The following is an 18386-nucleotide window of genomic DNA, read 5'->3' as shown; positions in this document are numbered from 1 at the left end:
CCTTTGCTGATCGATAAAAGTCTGCGCCTTTTTCGCCTGACTGCGGATATGAGATGGACCGGACTTGCCCCCACTTGATAGAGTCAAATAACTACCTTTTAACATTAGCTATATATTAATACCGTGTAGCCGTAATGGCTGCTAAACCATGTGCACATGCTACGCACTCCGTACGCTATTTGCGTATGAAGACCTTGCACGTGGTACGCAAATAAAGTACACACGCTGTGCTGGGTGTACGGAATACCCACAGTGAGCATACACACAGACAGTAACCTTTATAAACTTTAAACACAGATTATGCTTACACTGTAACCCTTGTATGCAACACACTATGATTGAGTTTGTGTTGTAAAACCTTACTACTGAAATACTGCAGCGATATAACGCTGCTTAACCTTGTTAATGTAAATGCTGTTAGAGCGATTTAGAATTCAGAAACCCTTTGTACCAGCTAGAGAGACACAGACACCCTGCTGAGGTTCTAACACCTTATATGAACGTTCTATTTGCAAAAGAATAATACAATACAAGTCATACACTACCAATATAACATAGACTACCTAACCAGATAACTGCACATGAAATACAATAACAGTACAATAACACTTAAGAGAAAGGAGAGAGAAAGAGGAGAGGAGAGAGAGATATGGCTCACAATAACAATAAAGACAATATGATTGCGGAGAACTTACGCACAAGGGAAACAATCGCATGCGCCTCTGGATATCCAGCTCCCGATTAGCAGTGATGAGAACCGTTGAAGAGAATAGTAGAATGGGAGCTGGATCAGATCGGCTTGTCTTTTTATACCCTACACACAATACCGTACAATGGTCCCTATATTCTTATTGTTCATTGGACACAGGAATTCGTCTCCGCATTATAACAAAAGGTCATAGGTTGATTCATACAGGTGGGCTGTGACTATTTCAAACTGCTCAGGTGGGTGGGAAACTAGGTTTCCCGCCGCATGGATAATAAAGTGTAAATAATAGTAAAAGTCCATAAACTTCTTATGTCCATAACTATTCGCACGAGCGATTAATCCGCTTCAAACCAACACCGGAATATTGCTAATTAAATACTCTTCCGATGGATACTAAACACCACTGTATAACCCTTGTCTGACCCTTCGTATCAAACAAAGAGGGATCTCTTTGTCTATGAACATGCTACATTAACTAAACTTTCAGATTCTATCAAAGGGACCATGATCTACAAAATACATTATATGGTAAAAATATGTAACGATTGAGTCGCACGCTAGGCTCACATAAACTCTACCGTAAATGCGCATACCGTGCGCCTGCGGGTGCACGTAACAGCGGGTATGCGTACACACGGGAGAGCGCACGCATGCGCAGCGCGGACCTGTATGAGGTGCAAATATGGCAGTGTGCATCATGATACTTTTCTGACTTTGACAACTGGCTGCTTTGGCGTGTAGCTCACATATGCTGGACAGCTTGATGTTTATAGAGAAATTTAGATCTAAGTTTGGCCCCTCCCAAATCTATCTCTGCACATCTTACATCTCCCCCATCTACAGTGCTGCATGGTTTTACCAAGACGCACAGTTACTCACTCTTTCTTGATTTTTTTCCCAACTCCTACCAGCCTCCTAGTCCCAGGGGCGGATTGGCCATAGGGTTCACAGGGAAGATTCCCAGTGGGCCGAAGTGCATGTGGGGCCTGTTTTGTTTGTTGACATGTTTGTTGACATGTGAGGACCGGTGCTGCTGCCATGGTTACACCCTATACCTCGTCCTCCGGTGCTGCCCATGTGAGGCCACTTCTAGAAACTTTTCCAGGGCAACTTTCAGTTCCCAATCCGCCCTTGCCTTGTCTTATATCCATGACTGCTGTAAATTCATAGTCAACAGAAGACATTTGGAGTGACAGGGGCAATCACAGGATATCTAGAAGGCGTAACCCATGCCATGAGACTAGACTGGGCATGACCACTGTGCAAGGGGCCTGTCTGACCAGTGATCAGGGTTGGACTGGCCCACAGGGGAAACCACCGGAGGGCCCCACTGCCTGTGGGCCCACCTCCTCCTGTTATTAATCTTCTACATTACCATACACGTACAAGCAGTGTTTACTATATATATTTATCAAGGGACCCAGCCCATGCACTCCCTACTGGTTAGCCGGGACTCTGTGGTGGTTGGCCACACCTCCACTATTGCCTGGCCACACCTCTAAGCATGGGCCCCTACCACTGCATTTTCCCGGTGGGCCCTTCTGGTCCCAGTCTTACACTGCCAGTGATAACATTAAGGTAATAGCATTCACATTTAATGCAGACCCCACATATACTATGATTCAGTGGCGCACGCAGAGGGGGTTTCCGAGTACCTGGAAACACACACACACACACACCCCCCCCATGAGCCAAATTTTCTATTATTGAGACGGAGACACAGCTGTCTCCATCTCAGCTAATAACCGCGATCGCGACCGTGAGGCTGCTGCCCTGCTGCAGCAACGGAGAGCTACTGCACTGTATGTTGTACAGTAGCTCTCTTACAGAATGCCCAGCGGGGAGCTGCTGACTTCGCATGCTCAGCCACAGCAGCTCCCTCCATTCTCACGCTGCTGCTCATCAATCTGCTTCCAGCTCCTGGTGGGGAAACAATTTGTGTATGTATATATTAGTAGTTATGTATGTATATGTGCTTGTGTATGTATGTAGTTATGTATGCATGCGTGCGTGTGTGGTGGGGTGTGTGTGTGTGTGTGTGTGTGTGTGTGTGTGTGTGTGTGTGTGTGTGTGTGTGTGTATTATGTATGAATGTATATACATATATATGTCTGTATATATATATATATATATATATATATGTGTGTGTGTATATATATATTTTATTTTTATATATATATATATATATATATATATATATATACACACATGCACACACACATATACACAGACACCCCCCACCCCCCTCACAGAGACCCCCCTCACTAAATCCTGCGTTTGCCCCTGTGATTGACCCATAAAAGTATATGAGTAACCACCCGAATTTACATTACAAGCCTCCACATTTAATACAAAGAGACTCCATATTAAATAGACCCCAACAGATTCTACATTATGATAATAGCCCCCACACTGTAATAATACACTCACTACTACATACATTATTACAGCCCAGTAATTTACATAATGCCCACTACCAAACCCACTGAGATTATTGCTGACACAATATGTGGCTAATCACTTCACTGAAACCTCAGTCCGCCTACTCCCCGCAGAGGTCCATATGGAGCAGAGCATCAGGGACAGGGATAATCCCTGGTTTTAATTTGTCCCTGGAATTCTTTTATCCTTGGAATGTCCCTATTTTTCACAGTTGCCCGGTACAATCTCTCTTATTCTGTGTACTGGATGGCATTTTTTTGTTTTAATTATTTAAAGCAGAGTTTCCAAACTCCCTCATAACAGTCCAGGCCGATATACCCCATGGCGTACTTAGTTGCACACCGTATAGGGTCAAATAATGTGTTTAGTGTCCATTAGGGTGTAGGTGACAGGTACGCATTAATGTATGGTTCATGTATTCAATTTACTTTGAATATTAAATACTGTATCAATAACTTTATTTAGCCGCACAGAACTGCAAGCAACTTCTGGACCAGGGACTAGGTCTTACTGGCTGGTATACAGTTTACCCACCAGATGGCGCTCCTCTCCCAGTGATGTGCGACATGGAAACTGATGGAGGAGGATGGCTGGTAAGGACACATATAAGGTCTGATTCACAAATAAATAAGAAATAATTGCAATTTGCACCTTGGTAAAACCACATTGCGCTGTGGGTGGGACAGATATACAATGAGCAGAGAGATGCAGAGTTGGGAAGAGCGTGTTCTAGCTTCTAAGTCTAAATTTCAGTGCAAAAACAAATCTGCCCAGTATTTGTTCTCTACATGCAGAAGCAGCTGGTACTGTATGTTCCCTGCTTGTAAGAACACAAATGCATTGGCACCCCTAGCATTGCAACATGGGCAGTTCCAGAAGCAAATTGCTCCTTGTTTGCTCCTTTTTTATTTCCTCCTATCTCTGAATATGGGCCCTCATTCCGAGTTGTTCGCTCGGTAAATTTCTTCGCATCGCAGCGTTTTTCTGCTTAGTACGCATGCGCAATGTTCGCACTGCGACTGCGCCAAGTAAATTTGCTATGAAGATAGTATTTTTACTCACGGCTTTTCCTTCGCTCCGGCGATCGTAGTGTGATTGACAGGAAATGGGTGTTACTGGGCGGAAACACGGCGTTTTATGGGCGTGTGGATGAAAACGCTACCGTTTCCGGAAAAACGCAGGAGTGGCAGGAGAAACGGGGGAGTGTCTGGGCGAACGCTGGGTGTGTTTGTGACGTCAAACCAGGAACGACAAGCACTGAACTGATCGCAGATGCCGAGTAAGTCTGAAGCTACTCTGAAACTGCTAAGTAGTTTGTAATCGCAATATTGCGAATACATCGTTCGCAATTTTAAGAAGCTAAGATTCACTCCCAGTAGGCAGCGGCTTAGCGTGAGCAACTCTGCTAAATTCGCCTTGCGAGCGATCAACTCGGAATGAGGGCCATGGCCCAGAGCGTTTGCTGGAGAATGTAAAGTATGCACAATTACACAGCATGTAATCTCCCCTGTAAGTAGTGTAGGCTTGTCCAGTGGGATCCGGATTGAAAGTCGACAGTAAGTAGGTCGACAATGTCTAGGTCGACCACTATTGGTCGACAGTAACTAGGTCGACAGGGTCAAAAGGTCGACATGGTCAAAAGGTCGACACGAGTTTTTCACAATTTTTTTCTTTTTTTTAACCTTTTCATACTTAACGATCCACGTGGACTACGATTGGAACGGTAATCTGTGCCGAGCGAAGCGGTAGCGGAGCGAAGGCACCATGCCCGAAGCATGGCGTGCAAAGCGAGCCATGCGAGGGGACGCGGTGCACTAATTGGGGTTCCCGGTCACTCTACAAAGAAAACGACACCAAAATAACATTAAAAACTCATGTCGACTTTTTGACCTGTCGACCTAGAACATGTCGACCTTTTGACCCTGTCGACCTAGTTACTGTCGACCAATAGTGGTCGACCTAGACATTGTCGACCTAGCTACTGTCGACTTTCAATACCACACCCTTGTCCAGCAGCTGACACTTCAGTTGCAGAATTTTGTTACATTATGATCTATGGTGTTCATTTCTTCTTTCCTAGGTGTTCCAGAGGCGGGTGGATGGTTCTGTGGATTTCTATAGGGACTGGAACACCTACAAGAAGGGATTTGGACATCAAGGCGGTGAATTCTGGCTGGGGAACGATAACATTCACCGTCTCACGTCTTCAGGTTTGGTCGCACTTCATAAAAACTTCAATGCCTAACTATAGTTCAAATTACAGAGCTGCGTGGAAATCTGCCTCCGTTAGACTTCTCAATGTAAGAGCAGTACAGTGGTTCTCAGTCTAGTCCATCCTCAACACCCCAACCAATTCATGTTTTCTAGGTCAGATATTTCCACATGTATATACCGCTGCACCTGTGTACAATGCCCACATGTATATACTGCTGCACTTGTGTATAATGCCCACATGTATATACTGCTGCACCTGTGTATAATGCCCACATGTATATACTGCTGCACCTGTGTATAATGCCCACATGTATATACTGCTGCACCTGTGTATAATGCCCACATGTATATACTGCTGCACCTGTGTGTAATGCCCACATGTGTATACTGCTGCACCTGTGTATAATGCCACATGTATATACTGCTATTTTTTATTAAGAAAAATTGCAACATACATTACATAAATATGGTAAAACTCATAAAAATAGGACATACAATAAACATTGAATTGTTGCCCAATAATCCAAACCAAAAAGGAACAAAGCTTGTATAACTATACGCAATGTCAATATTGCTTAACATCTAAGCAAAAAACAACCTACCGTATTCGAACAACACATCTCATAACCATAAGCAATGAAAAGATGAATGAAGTCTTTTAGTCACATGCAAACCACTTTAATGAAAAAAAACAGAAAAAAGAAAATCTATGGGAAGGTGAAGGATAGGAAGCCATAAGATGAACAAGAAAAGGACTTCTGCTACCCACTCAAGGGGGTTTCAGGTGGCGCCAGAGCCTGGACCACCCGACAGCATCCAACCTCTTCCTATCCATATCCATCATCCTCTTAACCTCGTGCAGAATATTTCCCACCACCTCCTCACAGGGGAGGACCTTTGCTCTAAGGGAAACCTGACACCGTGCACCCCATGTGTGAAACCTAACTGCTAAACTAACTATAAAAATTGTGGTTAAATCAAACCTTCTATACCCTTTGAACACCCCATAAACCCACTCAGGGTAACTAAGCCCCGAAAGGCACGGGATGCGTAAGGCCCTTGATACCGCTCTGTAAACCTTTATATTGAAGGGACACTCAAGGAGGAAATGGTCCATTGTCTCCACCTCCCCTAGACATTCCTCACGTGGGCAGCCACGATCATTGGCACTTCGACACTTGAGGTTACCCCGCACATAAAGCCTCCCTTGGAAAGAAAGCCAGGCAATATCTCTGAACTTCAGTGGGATTCTTTGAGAATTAATCAAAGACAACCCATCTGAAAAGACACTGCCTGGGCAGTCCCTCAACGACAGCGGAGCATAAAAGTGAGTCCACAAAATTCTTCTCTCCAACTCCCTTCTAGAGAAGTTTTTTACTTCACCCACCTCCAGCCCCCAAAGCCTTGTCATCTTCAAGCACAGTATAACGTAGATCGGGAGGTAGCCATGCCGGACTCGAAAGGTTTTTACTTGGCCACCATCCATCCATAACCTGAGGAAGGGAAACACCCAGGCCCTAAAACTCTCTACCCATCGAGGGGGGAGTTCTTAGAAACAAACTCCCTAGATTCAGTTTTAAAAATGTTGTAGCAAAAAACACCACAGGGTTGACCATACTCAGCCCCCCCTGTTCCCTCGATCTGTAGGTGATCCCTCTCTTGACCAGATTCAATCTATTCCCCCATAACATTAGGAAGAATAAAGAATTCATCTTGGTCCACAAAGACTGTGGCAAGAAGCACACATAACTGACATACAGAAAAAGCGGAATCAGATAGGTTTTGCATAAGTCAACCCTCTCCCTGAGAGAAAGTTGCCACCTTCTCCAGGACTGCACCTTCCTGGTAGCATCTTCCAGCCTCTTCTCCCAATTCTGAGTGGCATAATCACCACGGCCAAATTTGATACCTAGAATTTTTATCTCTGGACTGGTGCGGGGGAGGCTATTCGGAAGGGTAAATTCATCACCTTCCTCCCCCATCCAGAAAGCTTCACACTTATCCTGATTGATTCTGGAGCACAAAGCCTCAGAGTACTCACAGATAAGATGTTCCATGCCACGTGCCTCTGCCACAGATGACAGGACCACAGTAACATCGTCTGCGTAGGCCACCACCCTCAGCGGCAACCCAGGGCCCAGCTGAACCCCTGCCACAGCACCGCTCTCAATCCTCCGCACAAAAGGATCAATTGCAAATACATATAGAAGGGGGCTCAGGGGACACCCCTGACGGACACCGAGTCGACCGCAAAAGCAGGGCCTACCCAGCCATTGACAAGTGGGAAGCTCTCAGCCTGATTGTAAATAACACATAGCCAATCTACCACCCTCGCTGGAAGACCATACCTCTCCAGCACAGCCCACAGGTACTGATGATTAACTCGGTCAAAAGCCTTGGACTGATCCAATGCCAGCAAATACTTACCCCATCTTTCAGCACGACATTGCTGCACAGCCTCCCGGATGCCAAGGACAGCACTAAAGGTGCTTCGGCCTTTTACAGTGCAATGCTGAGACGGAGAAAGTAACAGCCCGGAAACTTCCATCAGCCGATTAAAAAGTACCTTTGCCAGAATCTTTCTGTCCGTATTGAGAAGAGCGATGGGGCGCCAGTTCTCAACACGCACCGGGTCCCTACCTTTAGACAATAATATGAGAGCAGAGGATCTCATAGAGGGAGGTAGTGATCCCTTACCCAGGCTTTCATTAAATACCTCCATGAGATGAGGAGCCAATATGTCTGAAAAAGGTTTAAAAAATTCAGATGTTAACCCATCTGGGCCTGGAGATTTTTTTATAGACAAACCGTCTATGGCTTTCTTGACCTCCTCCACTGTCACATCACTCCCCAAAGAGTCAAAAGAAGGACCAAGTTGCTCAAGCCCAGGTGTCTCCCTCAGAAACTGATCCATCCTCTCTCTGATGAGCGGCTGCTCAGACAAAAGGCTGGAGTAATAGGACCTGATGACTCCCAAAATACCCTCCCTGTCTTCATGAAGAGTACCCTGGTCATCAAACAGGCCCCGGACCTCCCTCAAATCAACTGATTTTCTGCAACTCTGGTAGGGATCAGGAGAGTGGTACTTTCCAGAATCCCTCTCCAGAATCAAAGAAGCCAGGCGATCGTACTGATATTCCTTCATCTGAGCCTTCACCCGGGAGATTTCCCCACTATCTCCACGCTCAGAGATCAAGAAATCCAGTTTCTTTCTCAGGCTCTGGTAGATACATCTTTTTGTCAAGTTTTTCCTGGCTACCAGCCTTTGAAAAAGCCTTCGAGTCCTCTTTTTACACTCCTCCCACCACTCAGACCTACTCCAACCAGCCTCCAGAAGTGTTTCCTGTAGTTGAAGAAAGTCTCTAAAGGACTGTCTAACTCCCTCCTCCTTCAGGAGCTCGGAATTCAAACGCCAAAGGCCCAGCCCTTTCTGAGGGGTTTCTGAGACGTTCAAAGCAACACACAGAAAAACGTGATCGGAGAACTCTGGCTTTGTCTCAGGAGGCAAAGTTTTCGAGGACTCCTTAACAAAAAACCTATCTATCCTAGACCTACGACTACCACAATGATAGGTGAAACCTGTGAGGTCTGGGAAATGGCGAACGTGCACATCCACCAGACCAGCCTCTCTAATCATGCTAACTAGAAAATTGGAATCATAGCCCAGGGTCACCTTTGTGTCCCCTCTGTCTTATGGCTTAATGACGGTGTTAAAATCACCTCCAAAGACAATCTGCCTAACCGTAAAAAGAAACGGTTTTATCTCCCTGAAAAGACATTTCCTGTCCCACTTTGAATGGGGCCCATAGATGTTTATTAGCCTCAGGTCATGTCCTCTCAGGTTGACATCTAAAACCATGCACCTACCTACCTGTAAATCTATAATCCTGTGCACGTTTACCATATCAGTAAAAAGCACTGCCAACCCGCTGGACGCCTCGGCCGCAAGAGACCAGAAGGAAGGCCCCCGCTTCCACTGACACTTGGCTCGATGGAGTGTGGCCAAGTCACCTACCCTGGTCTCCTGCAAAAATAAAAAGCCAACATCAACCGTGTTGAAAAAATCGAAGGCCAAGAAACGAGCACGTTCAGAAAACACGGAAGCCACATTAATGGTGGCACATTGTATAGGTTGGGGATCTTGGATTATAGAGGTAGGACCCCATTCACTTTTTTCTTTGCTTGTCTTTTAGAATCCTCGTCGGAGGACCCTACTCTTTTACGCGTAACCCCGAAGGGAAGAACATCCTCATCGGACAAAGAGATTTCTTCCACCTCCCCCTCCTCCACCCCACCAACAACTGAGACCGCAGTCTCACAGAACAGACCCTTAGATCCCTCTACAACAACACCCTCCCTAATATCACACCCCTCCCCATTTGCAACCCTGTCTGGGGGAGGATCCGGATCAGGGGCTTTTGGGGCAATAATACAAGAACCGCCCCCAGGATCATCCCCACCAGAGGACGCCAAAGGAGAATAGGTAAGGCTCCCCGCCTCAAGGCTAGGAGTCTCCTCCACCACCATCACCTCTCCCGGAGATTGAGGGGCCTTCCCCTCTGAACTCTGCACTACCTCAACCTTATTTAATAGCGGTCCCAAGGCCTGGCTTAACTCTGTCCCTGTAGGATCCCACTATAGATCCCTCTGAGAATTATCTAAGTGCTTGGTTTTGCTCTGAACTTAAACACATCCCCCCTTTTCCTGTTTAGCTTTGACCGTAACTGCCACCTCATCAACAGACAGATTAGAGGCCTGTTTTGGCTTTTTACTTTTAGAAGTATTCGGAACAAACACTAGCTCTTTTCCCCCAACCATGACTACCTCCCCCTCATCCTCATCATCAGCGGAGGACAAAACGTCAAACCTATTAGAGCATACAACGTCCACCCCCCTCTTTTTCAGCTTCTTCCTCCTGCCTTTACTCACTGCCTGAAAAGATGCTTCCCCCCTTTCGACCTGGACTTTCCCTACCCCGCCAGATTCTAGTTTCCTCAACATATCCTGATGCTGTAAAGCAACCACCATGTTATCCTCATGACTGGGCCTGATTTCTAGTGCCTCCTTAACCACCCTTGCATCATGATTATGCAATGCTTTAGGGCACCGACTATAGGGATGGCCATCCGCAGAGATTGCACCTCACCTTATTACACTCACGGCACCCGTGCCCCATCTGGCCACACAAAGCACATTTAACAACCGTACAATCATTACTAAGGTGGCGAAAGTCACCACACTTGTGACAAGTTCTGGGCTGCCCAGGATAGAAACACTGAAGCCGGTCACGGCCAATATAAGCAGCAGATGGTATGTGCTTAGTCTCAGCCCCTACCTGGTGCAACCTCACAAAGGTCGAATAGGCACCACCCCAGACCCCCTTAGTGTAATCAAATTTCTCAAGTGGGGACAACACTGTGCAGGACCTGGACAACCAATATACGATATCCGCGGACGGTAGTGACTCATTGCGCACCAGAACAGTAATCTTTACCCTATCCTGCCTGGTGATGGTGTTGGTTTTAAAATGGCAGTACGGCTCCTTGGTCTTGTTCTTCTCCCATTGGGAACCAAAAGCTTGCAAGCCATTCATGGAGAGGAAGCTCAGATCAAAGTCGGGAGTTCTCACCGGATGGATGCACGCAAAAAGGTCTGCGGCCCTAAAACTAGAGACGAGCGGGTTCGGTTCCTCGGAATCCGAACCCCCCCGAACTTCAGCCTTTTTACACGGATCCGAGGCAGACTCGGATCTTCCCGCCTTGCTCGGTTAACCCGAGCGCGCCCGAACGTCATCATCCCGCAGTCGGATTCTCGCGAGGCTCGTATTCTATCGCGAGACTCGGATTCTATATAAGGAGCCGCGCGTCGCCGCCATTTTTCACACATGCATTGAGATTGATAGGGAGAGGACGTGGCTGGCGTCCTCTCCGTTAGAATAGATAGAGACACTTGAGTTGATTACTTAGTAATTTTGGGGAGCATTAGGAGTACTCAGAGTGCAGAGTTTTGCTGATAGTTACTAGTGACCACCACCAGTTTTATTTATCTCCTATATATTTGCCTTAATCTGTGACTCTGTGCCCGTAACGCTGGGCGGAGTCACAGAGCTGGGCAGAGTCAACTGCATCTGCTGCAGGGAGCTACCCCATACCCAGCGCCAGCAGCAGTCAGGTGCAAGACCCTACCTTACAGTATAGGAGGTGAGGATGGCCACTAGCTGCCGGCTGCTGTGCCTGTCCCCCCCCCCCCCCCCCCAATCACCTGTGACAGCGGGCTGTGTGCTGTGCAGTGCGGGTCCCGAAAAGGGGGCGGAGCTACGGCGTCACTAAGGGGAGGAGCTACACGGACTAGAGGGGCGGAGCTACACGGGACCAGACAGCTGAACAGTGGTGGAATCAGCATTGCAGTGACGGCCAGCCAGACTTGGTAAGTGGAGGGTGAGAGAGAAATGTGTGTGCGTGTGTGTATATAGTGGGTGTGTGTGTGTGTGTGTGTGTGTGTGTGTGTGTGTGTGTGTGTGTGTGTGTGTGTGTGTGTGTGTGTGTGTATATGGTGGGGTGTGTGTGTTTGTATATATGTGTGAATTGTGTGTGTGTGAGGTATGTCTGTGTGTGCGCACTTTATGGACGCCACTGCTGGGGGGGCCATTACATGCAAGGACGCTACTAATAAAGGGGGGGCATTACGTATAAGGACGCTACTAATATAGGGGGGGCATTACGTATAAGGACACTACTACTATAGGGGGGGCATTACGTATAAGGACGCTACTACTATAGGGGGGGCATTACGTATAAGGACGCTACTACTATGGGGGGGCATTACGTATAAGGACGCTACTACTATAGGGGGGCATTACGTATAAGGAGGCTACTAATACTGGGGGGCATTACATATAAGGACGCTACTACTGGGAGGGCATTACATGTAAGGATGCTACTACTACTGGGGGGGCATTATGTATAAGGACGGTACTACTACTGGGGGCACATCTCCTATATATTTGCCCAAGTCTGTGACTATGTGCTGGGCGGAGTCACAGGCACAGATCTGGCCAGGAACAGTCCCCTCCCTCTCTCCGCCCAGTCCCCTCCCGATCTCCGCCCAGTCCCCTCTCTCCCTTCTCCCGGCCCGTACTGCCCCTGGTGAGTGGTGACACCGCAGCCGCTGACTGTGAGCGGAACTCACACTACCCGCCTCACAGTCTTGCGGCTGCCACTGAGTCAGGGAGACATGCTGAACAGTGACTCGCCCCTCCCCCCCCGCCCGCCCGCCCGCGGCAACCACCCGCATCTGCCCCCCTCCCACGGCACTCCCGTCCCCTCCCCCTCCCGCAGCACCAACATCCGCAGCACTCCCGCCCAGAGTCTTCACTTTTCTAACACCCGCTGCGGTCGCGGGCGAAAAGGGGGCGTGGCTTCACGGAAGGGGGCGTGGCTTCGCGTCCCGACCCCCGTTTTCGGCACGTTGTGGTTCGGGGGACACTGCTGAATCTGCAGTGCTGGCTTCTGCGCTGTGACAGGAGCCGGCACTTTGGTGTCACCCCTCAGAGGGTAACACCCGGGTGCGGGCCGCACTCCCCGCACCCACGTTGTGGCGCCACTGCTCCTGCCCCCTCCCCCACCCGTAGCACAAACACCCACCGTCTCCACCCACCACCCGCGGCACTCCCGTCCCCTCCCCCACCCAGAGCACAAACACCTACGCAACCCACCCGCGGAACTCCCGCCCCCTCCCCAACCCGTAGCACCAACACCCGCGGTAACCAACCGCATTCGCCCCCCACCCGCTGCACTCCCACCCTCTCCCCCACCCGCAGCACCAACACCCGCGCCACCTACCCGCAGCACCCACCGCATCCACCCACCACTTGTGGCACTCCTCCCCCACCCGCAGCACCAACACCCGCAGCACCCACCGCATCCACCCACCACCCGTGGCACTCCCCCCCTCCCCCACCCGCTGCACCAACACGCGCACCACCCGCGGCACTCCCGTCCCCTCCCCCACCCAGAGCACAAACACCCGCGCCACCCACCCGCGGAACTCCCGCCCACTCCCCGAACCCGTAGCACCAACACCCGCGGCAACCAACCGCATTCGCACCCCACCCGCGGCACTCCCACCCTCTCCCCCACCCGCAGCACCAACACCCACGGCACCCACCGCATCCACCCACCACCCGTGGCACTCCCCCCCTCCCCCACCCGCAGCACCAACACCCGCGGCACCCACCGCATCCACCCACCACCCGTGGCACTCCCCCCCCTCCCCCACCCACTGCACCAACACCCGCACCACCCGCGGCACTCCCGTCCCCTCCCCCACCCAGAGCACAAACACCCGCGCCACCCACCCGCAGAACTCCCGCCCCCTCCCCCAACCCGTAGCACCAACACCCGCGGCAACCAACCGCATTCGCCCTCCACCCGCGGCACTCCCACCCTCTCCCCCACCCGCAGCACCAACACCCGCGGCACCCACCGCATCCACCCACCACCCGTGGCACTCCCCCCCTCCCCCACCCGCAGCACCAACACCCGCGGCACTCTCGTCCCCTCCCCCACCCAGAGCACAAACACCCGCGCCACCCACCCACGGAACTCCCGCCCCATCCCCCAACCCGTAGCACCAACACCCGCGGCAACCAACCACATTCGCCCCCCACCCGCGGCACTCCCACCCTCTCCCCCACCCGCAGCACCAACACCCGCGGCACCCACCGCATCCACCCACCACCCGTGGCACTCCCCCACCCACAGCACCAACACCCGCTGCCACCCCCTGCGGCACCCAACGCATCCCCCACAATCGCTCCCACCCCCACCCGTGGCACTCCCGCCCCCACCCGTAGCTCCCACACCTGCAGCACCCCTCCCCCATACCCACCTCTCCCCCCCCCGCTGCACCCTTCACCCAACCCGCACCACCACCGCATCTGCCCCTCCTGCACCCCCCCGCACCCCCACCCCCAACCCTCGGAACCCCAGCAGCTGCCTCCCACCACCCAACTGCACCACCACTGCTCCAGCCCCCACCCATGGCACCACGCCCCCACCCCCAGCACCCCCCCTGCCCCATCCACGGCACTCCCAACCAGCTTCTCCCACACCCACATCACCCCTGCTCCCAACCCCCCACCCATGGCACCCCCGCCCCTCTCCTACGCACAGCACCCCTGCTCCCGCACCCCCACCCCTCCCCTACCTGTAGCACCCGCCCCTGCAACCGTGGCACCCTCAAACCCACCACACCGGCAAACCGTCCCCTCCCCCATCCGTGGCACCCCCCTACTCCACCCCCATACCCACCTCTCCCCCCGCTACACCCCTGCATCCTCCACTCCACCCGCACCACCACCGCATCTGCCCCTCCTGCACCCACCCCTCTCCCATCCGCCACACCCCTGCTCCTGCACCCCCTCCCCCACCTACGCCACATCCCCAACCTTCAGAACCCCCGCAGCCACCTTCCAAACCCCATCCGCACCACCACTGCCCCCCCACACCTGTCCCCCACCCGTGGCACAACGCCCCCACGCCCAGAAACCCCCCCCCCCCTCCCCTACCCATGGCACTCCCACACCAGCTTCTCCCACAGCCCTCCCAAACCCACATCACCCCTTCTCCCAACTCCACACCCATGGCACCCTGACCCTCCACTACGCACAGCACCCCTGCTCCCGCACCCCCACCCCTCCCCTACCTGCAGCACCACCCCCACCCGCCCCTGCAACCATAGCACCCTCACACCCACCCACCCCCAACCGCACTACCCCGGCTAACTTCCCCCTCCCCCACCCGCGGCAAAGCCGTGCAGAGGTTAACGGGGCGAAGCCCCTAACGACGGTGTGAAGAGCGCCCGTAGGGCGCGATGAATTGCCTAGTTATTTAATATAATCTGTTCTCTGCCTGAAAAAAAACGATACACAGTCACATACCATATCTGTGCTCAGCCTCAGTGTGCTGCATGATAATATCATCTATGTATATCTGACTGTGCTGAGTGCTCACTGCTCACACAGCTGAATTGTGGGGGAGACTGGGGTGCAGTTATAGCAGGAGTACAGTGCACACTTTTGCTGCCAGTGTGACTGACCAGTGACCACCAGTATATTGTCTGCCTTAAAAAGTTAAACACTCCTGTGGTGTTTTTTTTTTAAATTCTATAAACGTATTCTGCTGACAGTGTCCAGCAGGTCCGTCATTCATTATATTATATAAATATTTACCTGCAGTAGTGTTATATTTTTTTTGTTCATCTCTATCATCTTTATCATCTCTATATTAGCAGACGCAGTACGGTAGTCCACGGCTGTGGCTACCTCTGTGTCGTCAGTGCTCGTCCATAATTGTATACCTACCTGTGGTGGGGTTTATTTTTCTATCTTCTTCATACTAGTAGTTTAGGAGTCTGCTGACAGTGTCCAGCAGGTCCGTCATTATATTATATATACCTGCAGTAGTGATATATATATATTTTTTATATCATTATCATCTCTATACTAGCAGACGCAGTACGGTAGTCCACGGCTGTAGCTACCTCTGTGTCGTCAGTGCTCGTCCATAATTGTATACCTACCTGTGGTGGGGGTTTTTTTTCTATCTTCTTCATACTAGTAGTTTAGGAGTCTGCTGACTGTGTCCAGCAGGTCCGTCATTATATTATATATACCTGCAGTAGTGATATATATATATTTTTTATATCATTATCATCTCTATACTAGCAGATGCAGTACGGTAGTCCACGGCTGTAGCTACCTCTGTGTCGTCAGTGCTCGTCCATAATTGTATACCTACCTGTGGTGGAGGTTTTTTTTCTATCTTCTTCATACTAGTAGTTTAGGAGTCTGCTGACAGTGTCCAGCAGGTCCGTCATTATATTATATATACCTGCAGTAGTGATATATATATATTTTTTATATCATTATCATCTCTATACTAGCAGACGCAGTACGGTAGTCCACGGCTGTAGCTACCTCTGTGTCGTCAGTGCTCGTCCATAATTGTATACCTACCTGTGGTGGGTTTTTTTTCTATATTCTTCATACTAGTAGTTTAGGAGTCTGCTGACAGTGTCCAGCAGGTCCGTCATTATATTATATATACCTGCAGTAGTGATATATATATTTTTTTTATATCATTATCATCTCTATACTAGCAGACGCAGTACGGTAGTCCACGGCTGTAGCTACCTCTGTGTCGTCAGTGCTCGTCCATAATTGTATACCTACCTGTGGTTGGGTTTTTTTTTCTATCTTCTTCATACTAGTAGTTTAGGAGTCTGCTGACAGTGTCCAGCAGTTCCGTCATTATATTATATATACATGCAGTAGTGATATATATATATTTTTTATATCATTATCATCTCTATACTAGCAGACGCAGTACGGTAGTCCACGGCTGTAGCTACCTCTGTGTCGTCAGTGCTCGTCCATAATTGTATACCTACCTGTGGTGGGGTTTTTTTTTCTATCTTCTTCATACTAGTAGTTTAGGAGTCTGCTGACAGTGTCCAGCAGGTCCGTCATTATATTATATATACCTGCAGTAGTGATATATATATATTTTTTATATCATTATCATCTCTATACTAGCAGACGCAGTATGGTAGTCCACGGCTGTAGCTACCTCTGTGTCGTCAGTGCTCGTCCATAATTGTATACCTACCTGTGGTGGGGTTTTTTTTTTTTCTATCTTCTTCATACTAGTAGTTTAGGAGTCTGCTGACAGTGTCCAGCAGGTCCGTCATTATATTATATATACCTGCAGTAGTGATATATATATATTTTTTATATCATTATCATCTCTATACTAGCAGACGCAGTACGGTAGTCCACGGCTGTAGCTACCTCTGTGTCGTCAGTGCTCGTCCATAATTGTATACCTACCTGTGGTGGGGTTTTTTTTTCTATCTTCTTCATACTAGTAGTTTAGGAGTCTGCTGACAGTGTCCAGCAGGTCCGTCATTATATTATATATACTTGCAGTAGTGATATATATATATATTTTTTTATTTTTTTTAACTGAAGAAATTTTTATTAGAGAAGATTTTCAATACAGAGCATACACAACATTTGGTAAACAAAAAGGCCAGAAACGCAGTGGCCGCATGTCTGTAAACCATAGTACATGGTAGTATAGTAATAATACTAAAAAAACTTGAAAGTTAGAAGCAAAGGAAAAGTAGGGGAGAGTAGAAAGAAAGAAGATAGAGAAAGAGTGAAACACACAATAGGGGAGATGCTGACCATCAGTCTTCCAGGGAAGATGTAGGGAACCTACGCATACTTCTGTACATTCTAAACTAAACAATAGACAGATATTTAGAGACATAAACATAAAAACATAAAAACATAAAGGGCTCATGTGTATGGTCTATCCCTTGACAGTTAGCCCTACCCGGGCCATGTCAGGAGGGCTTGGTGTCAGCCTATCACAGGTTCTTAACATCAAAGAAATCAATCAGTCATACACCACAAGGCAATGCATTCCGGGAGGCAATACAGGCGGAATAGTAATCAAACCAAGGCAGCCATTTCAGTAGAGGGGATTGGGTAGCTAAGGAATATTTAATGTTCATGGTTTCCATTTCGAAATTGCGTTGTATGGACGCTATAATTTTGGACAAGCACGGTGGATCCGTTCTCTTCCAAAATTGAGCGATTGCGGCCCTGGTGGCTATGAGAATATGGCCTATAACATAAGTGTATTCAGAGGGTACATAGGGAGGAAAATAATGCAAAAGAACAATCTCAGGACGGTAGGGGAGGATCACCTTTGTGACCTTTTCGATTAGTCCAAAAACCTCCGTCCACAGTGGCCTAATAACTGGGCATGTCCAAAATGTATGTATTAAGGTACCTTCCAACCCACATTGTCTCCAACAAAATTTAGAGGAATCCGGCCAGATCTTATGGAGTTTATCAGGTGTGTGGTAGAGGCCATGAATTAGTTTGAACATCATTTCAGTGTGATTGATGCACCGAGACATTTTAAAAATATTCATGAAAATATTTTCC

General features: G+C 49.2%; 1 protein-coding gene across 1 annotated transcript in view; it reads left to right on the top strand.

The window, feature by feature from the left end:
* LOC134948339 (ficolin-1-A-like) overlaps window positions 1-18386 on the top strand; it is a 61853-nt gene that overhangs the window by 25096 nt on the left and 18371 nt on the right. The window contains exons 5-6 of the mRNA XM_063936261.1: window positions 3617-3744; window positions 5232-5361. Of these exons, the coding sequence (XP_063792331.1) occupies window positions 3617-3744; window positions 5232-5361 (258 nt within the window). The remainder of the gene's footprint in view (window positions 1-3616; window positions 3745-5231; window positions 5362-18386) is intronic.

Source organism: Pseudophryne corroboree, chromosome 8 (genome assembly GCF_028390025.1).
Source record: "Pseudophryne corroboree isolate aPseCor3 chromosome 8, aPseCor3.hap2, whole genome shotgun sequence".
Lineage (NCBI taxonomy): Eukaryota > Metazoa > Chordata > Amphibia > Anura > Myobatrachidae > Pseudophryne > Pseudophryne corroboree.
This window is presented reverse-complemented; position numbering and strand designations above follow the sequence as displayed.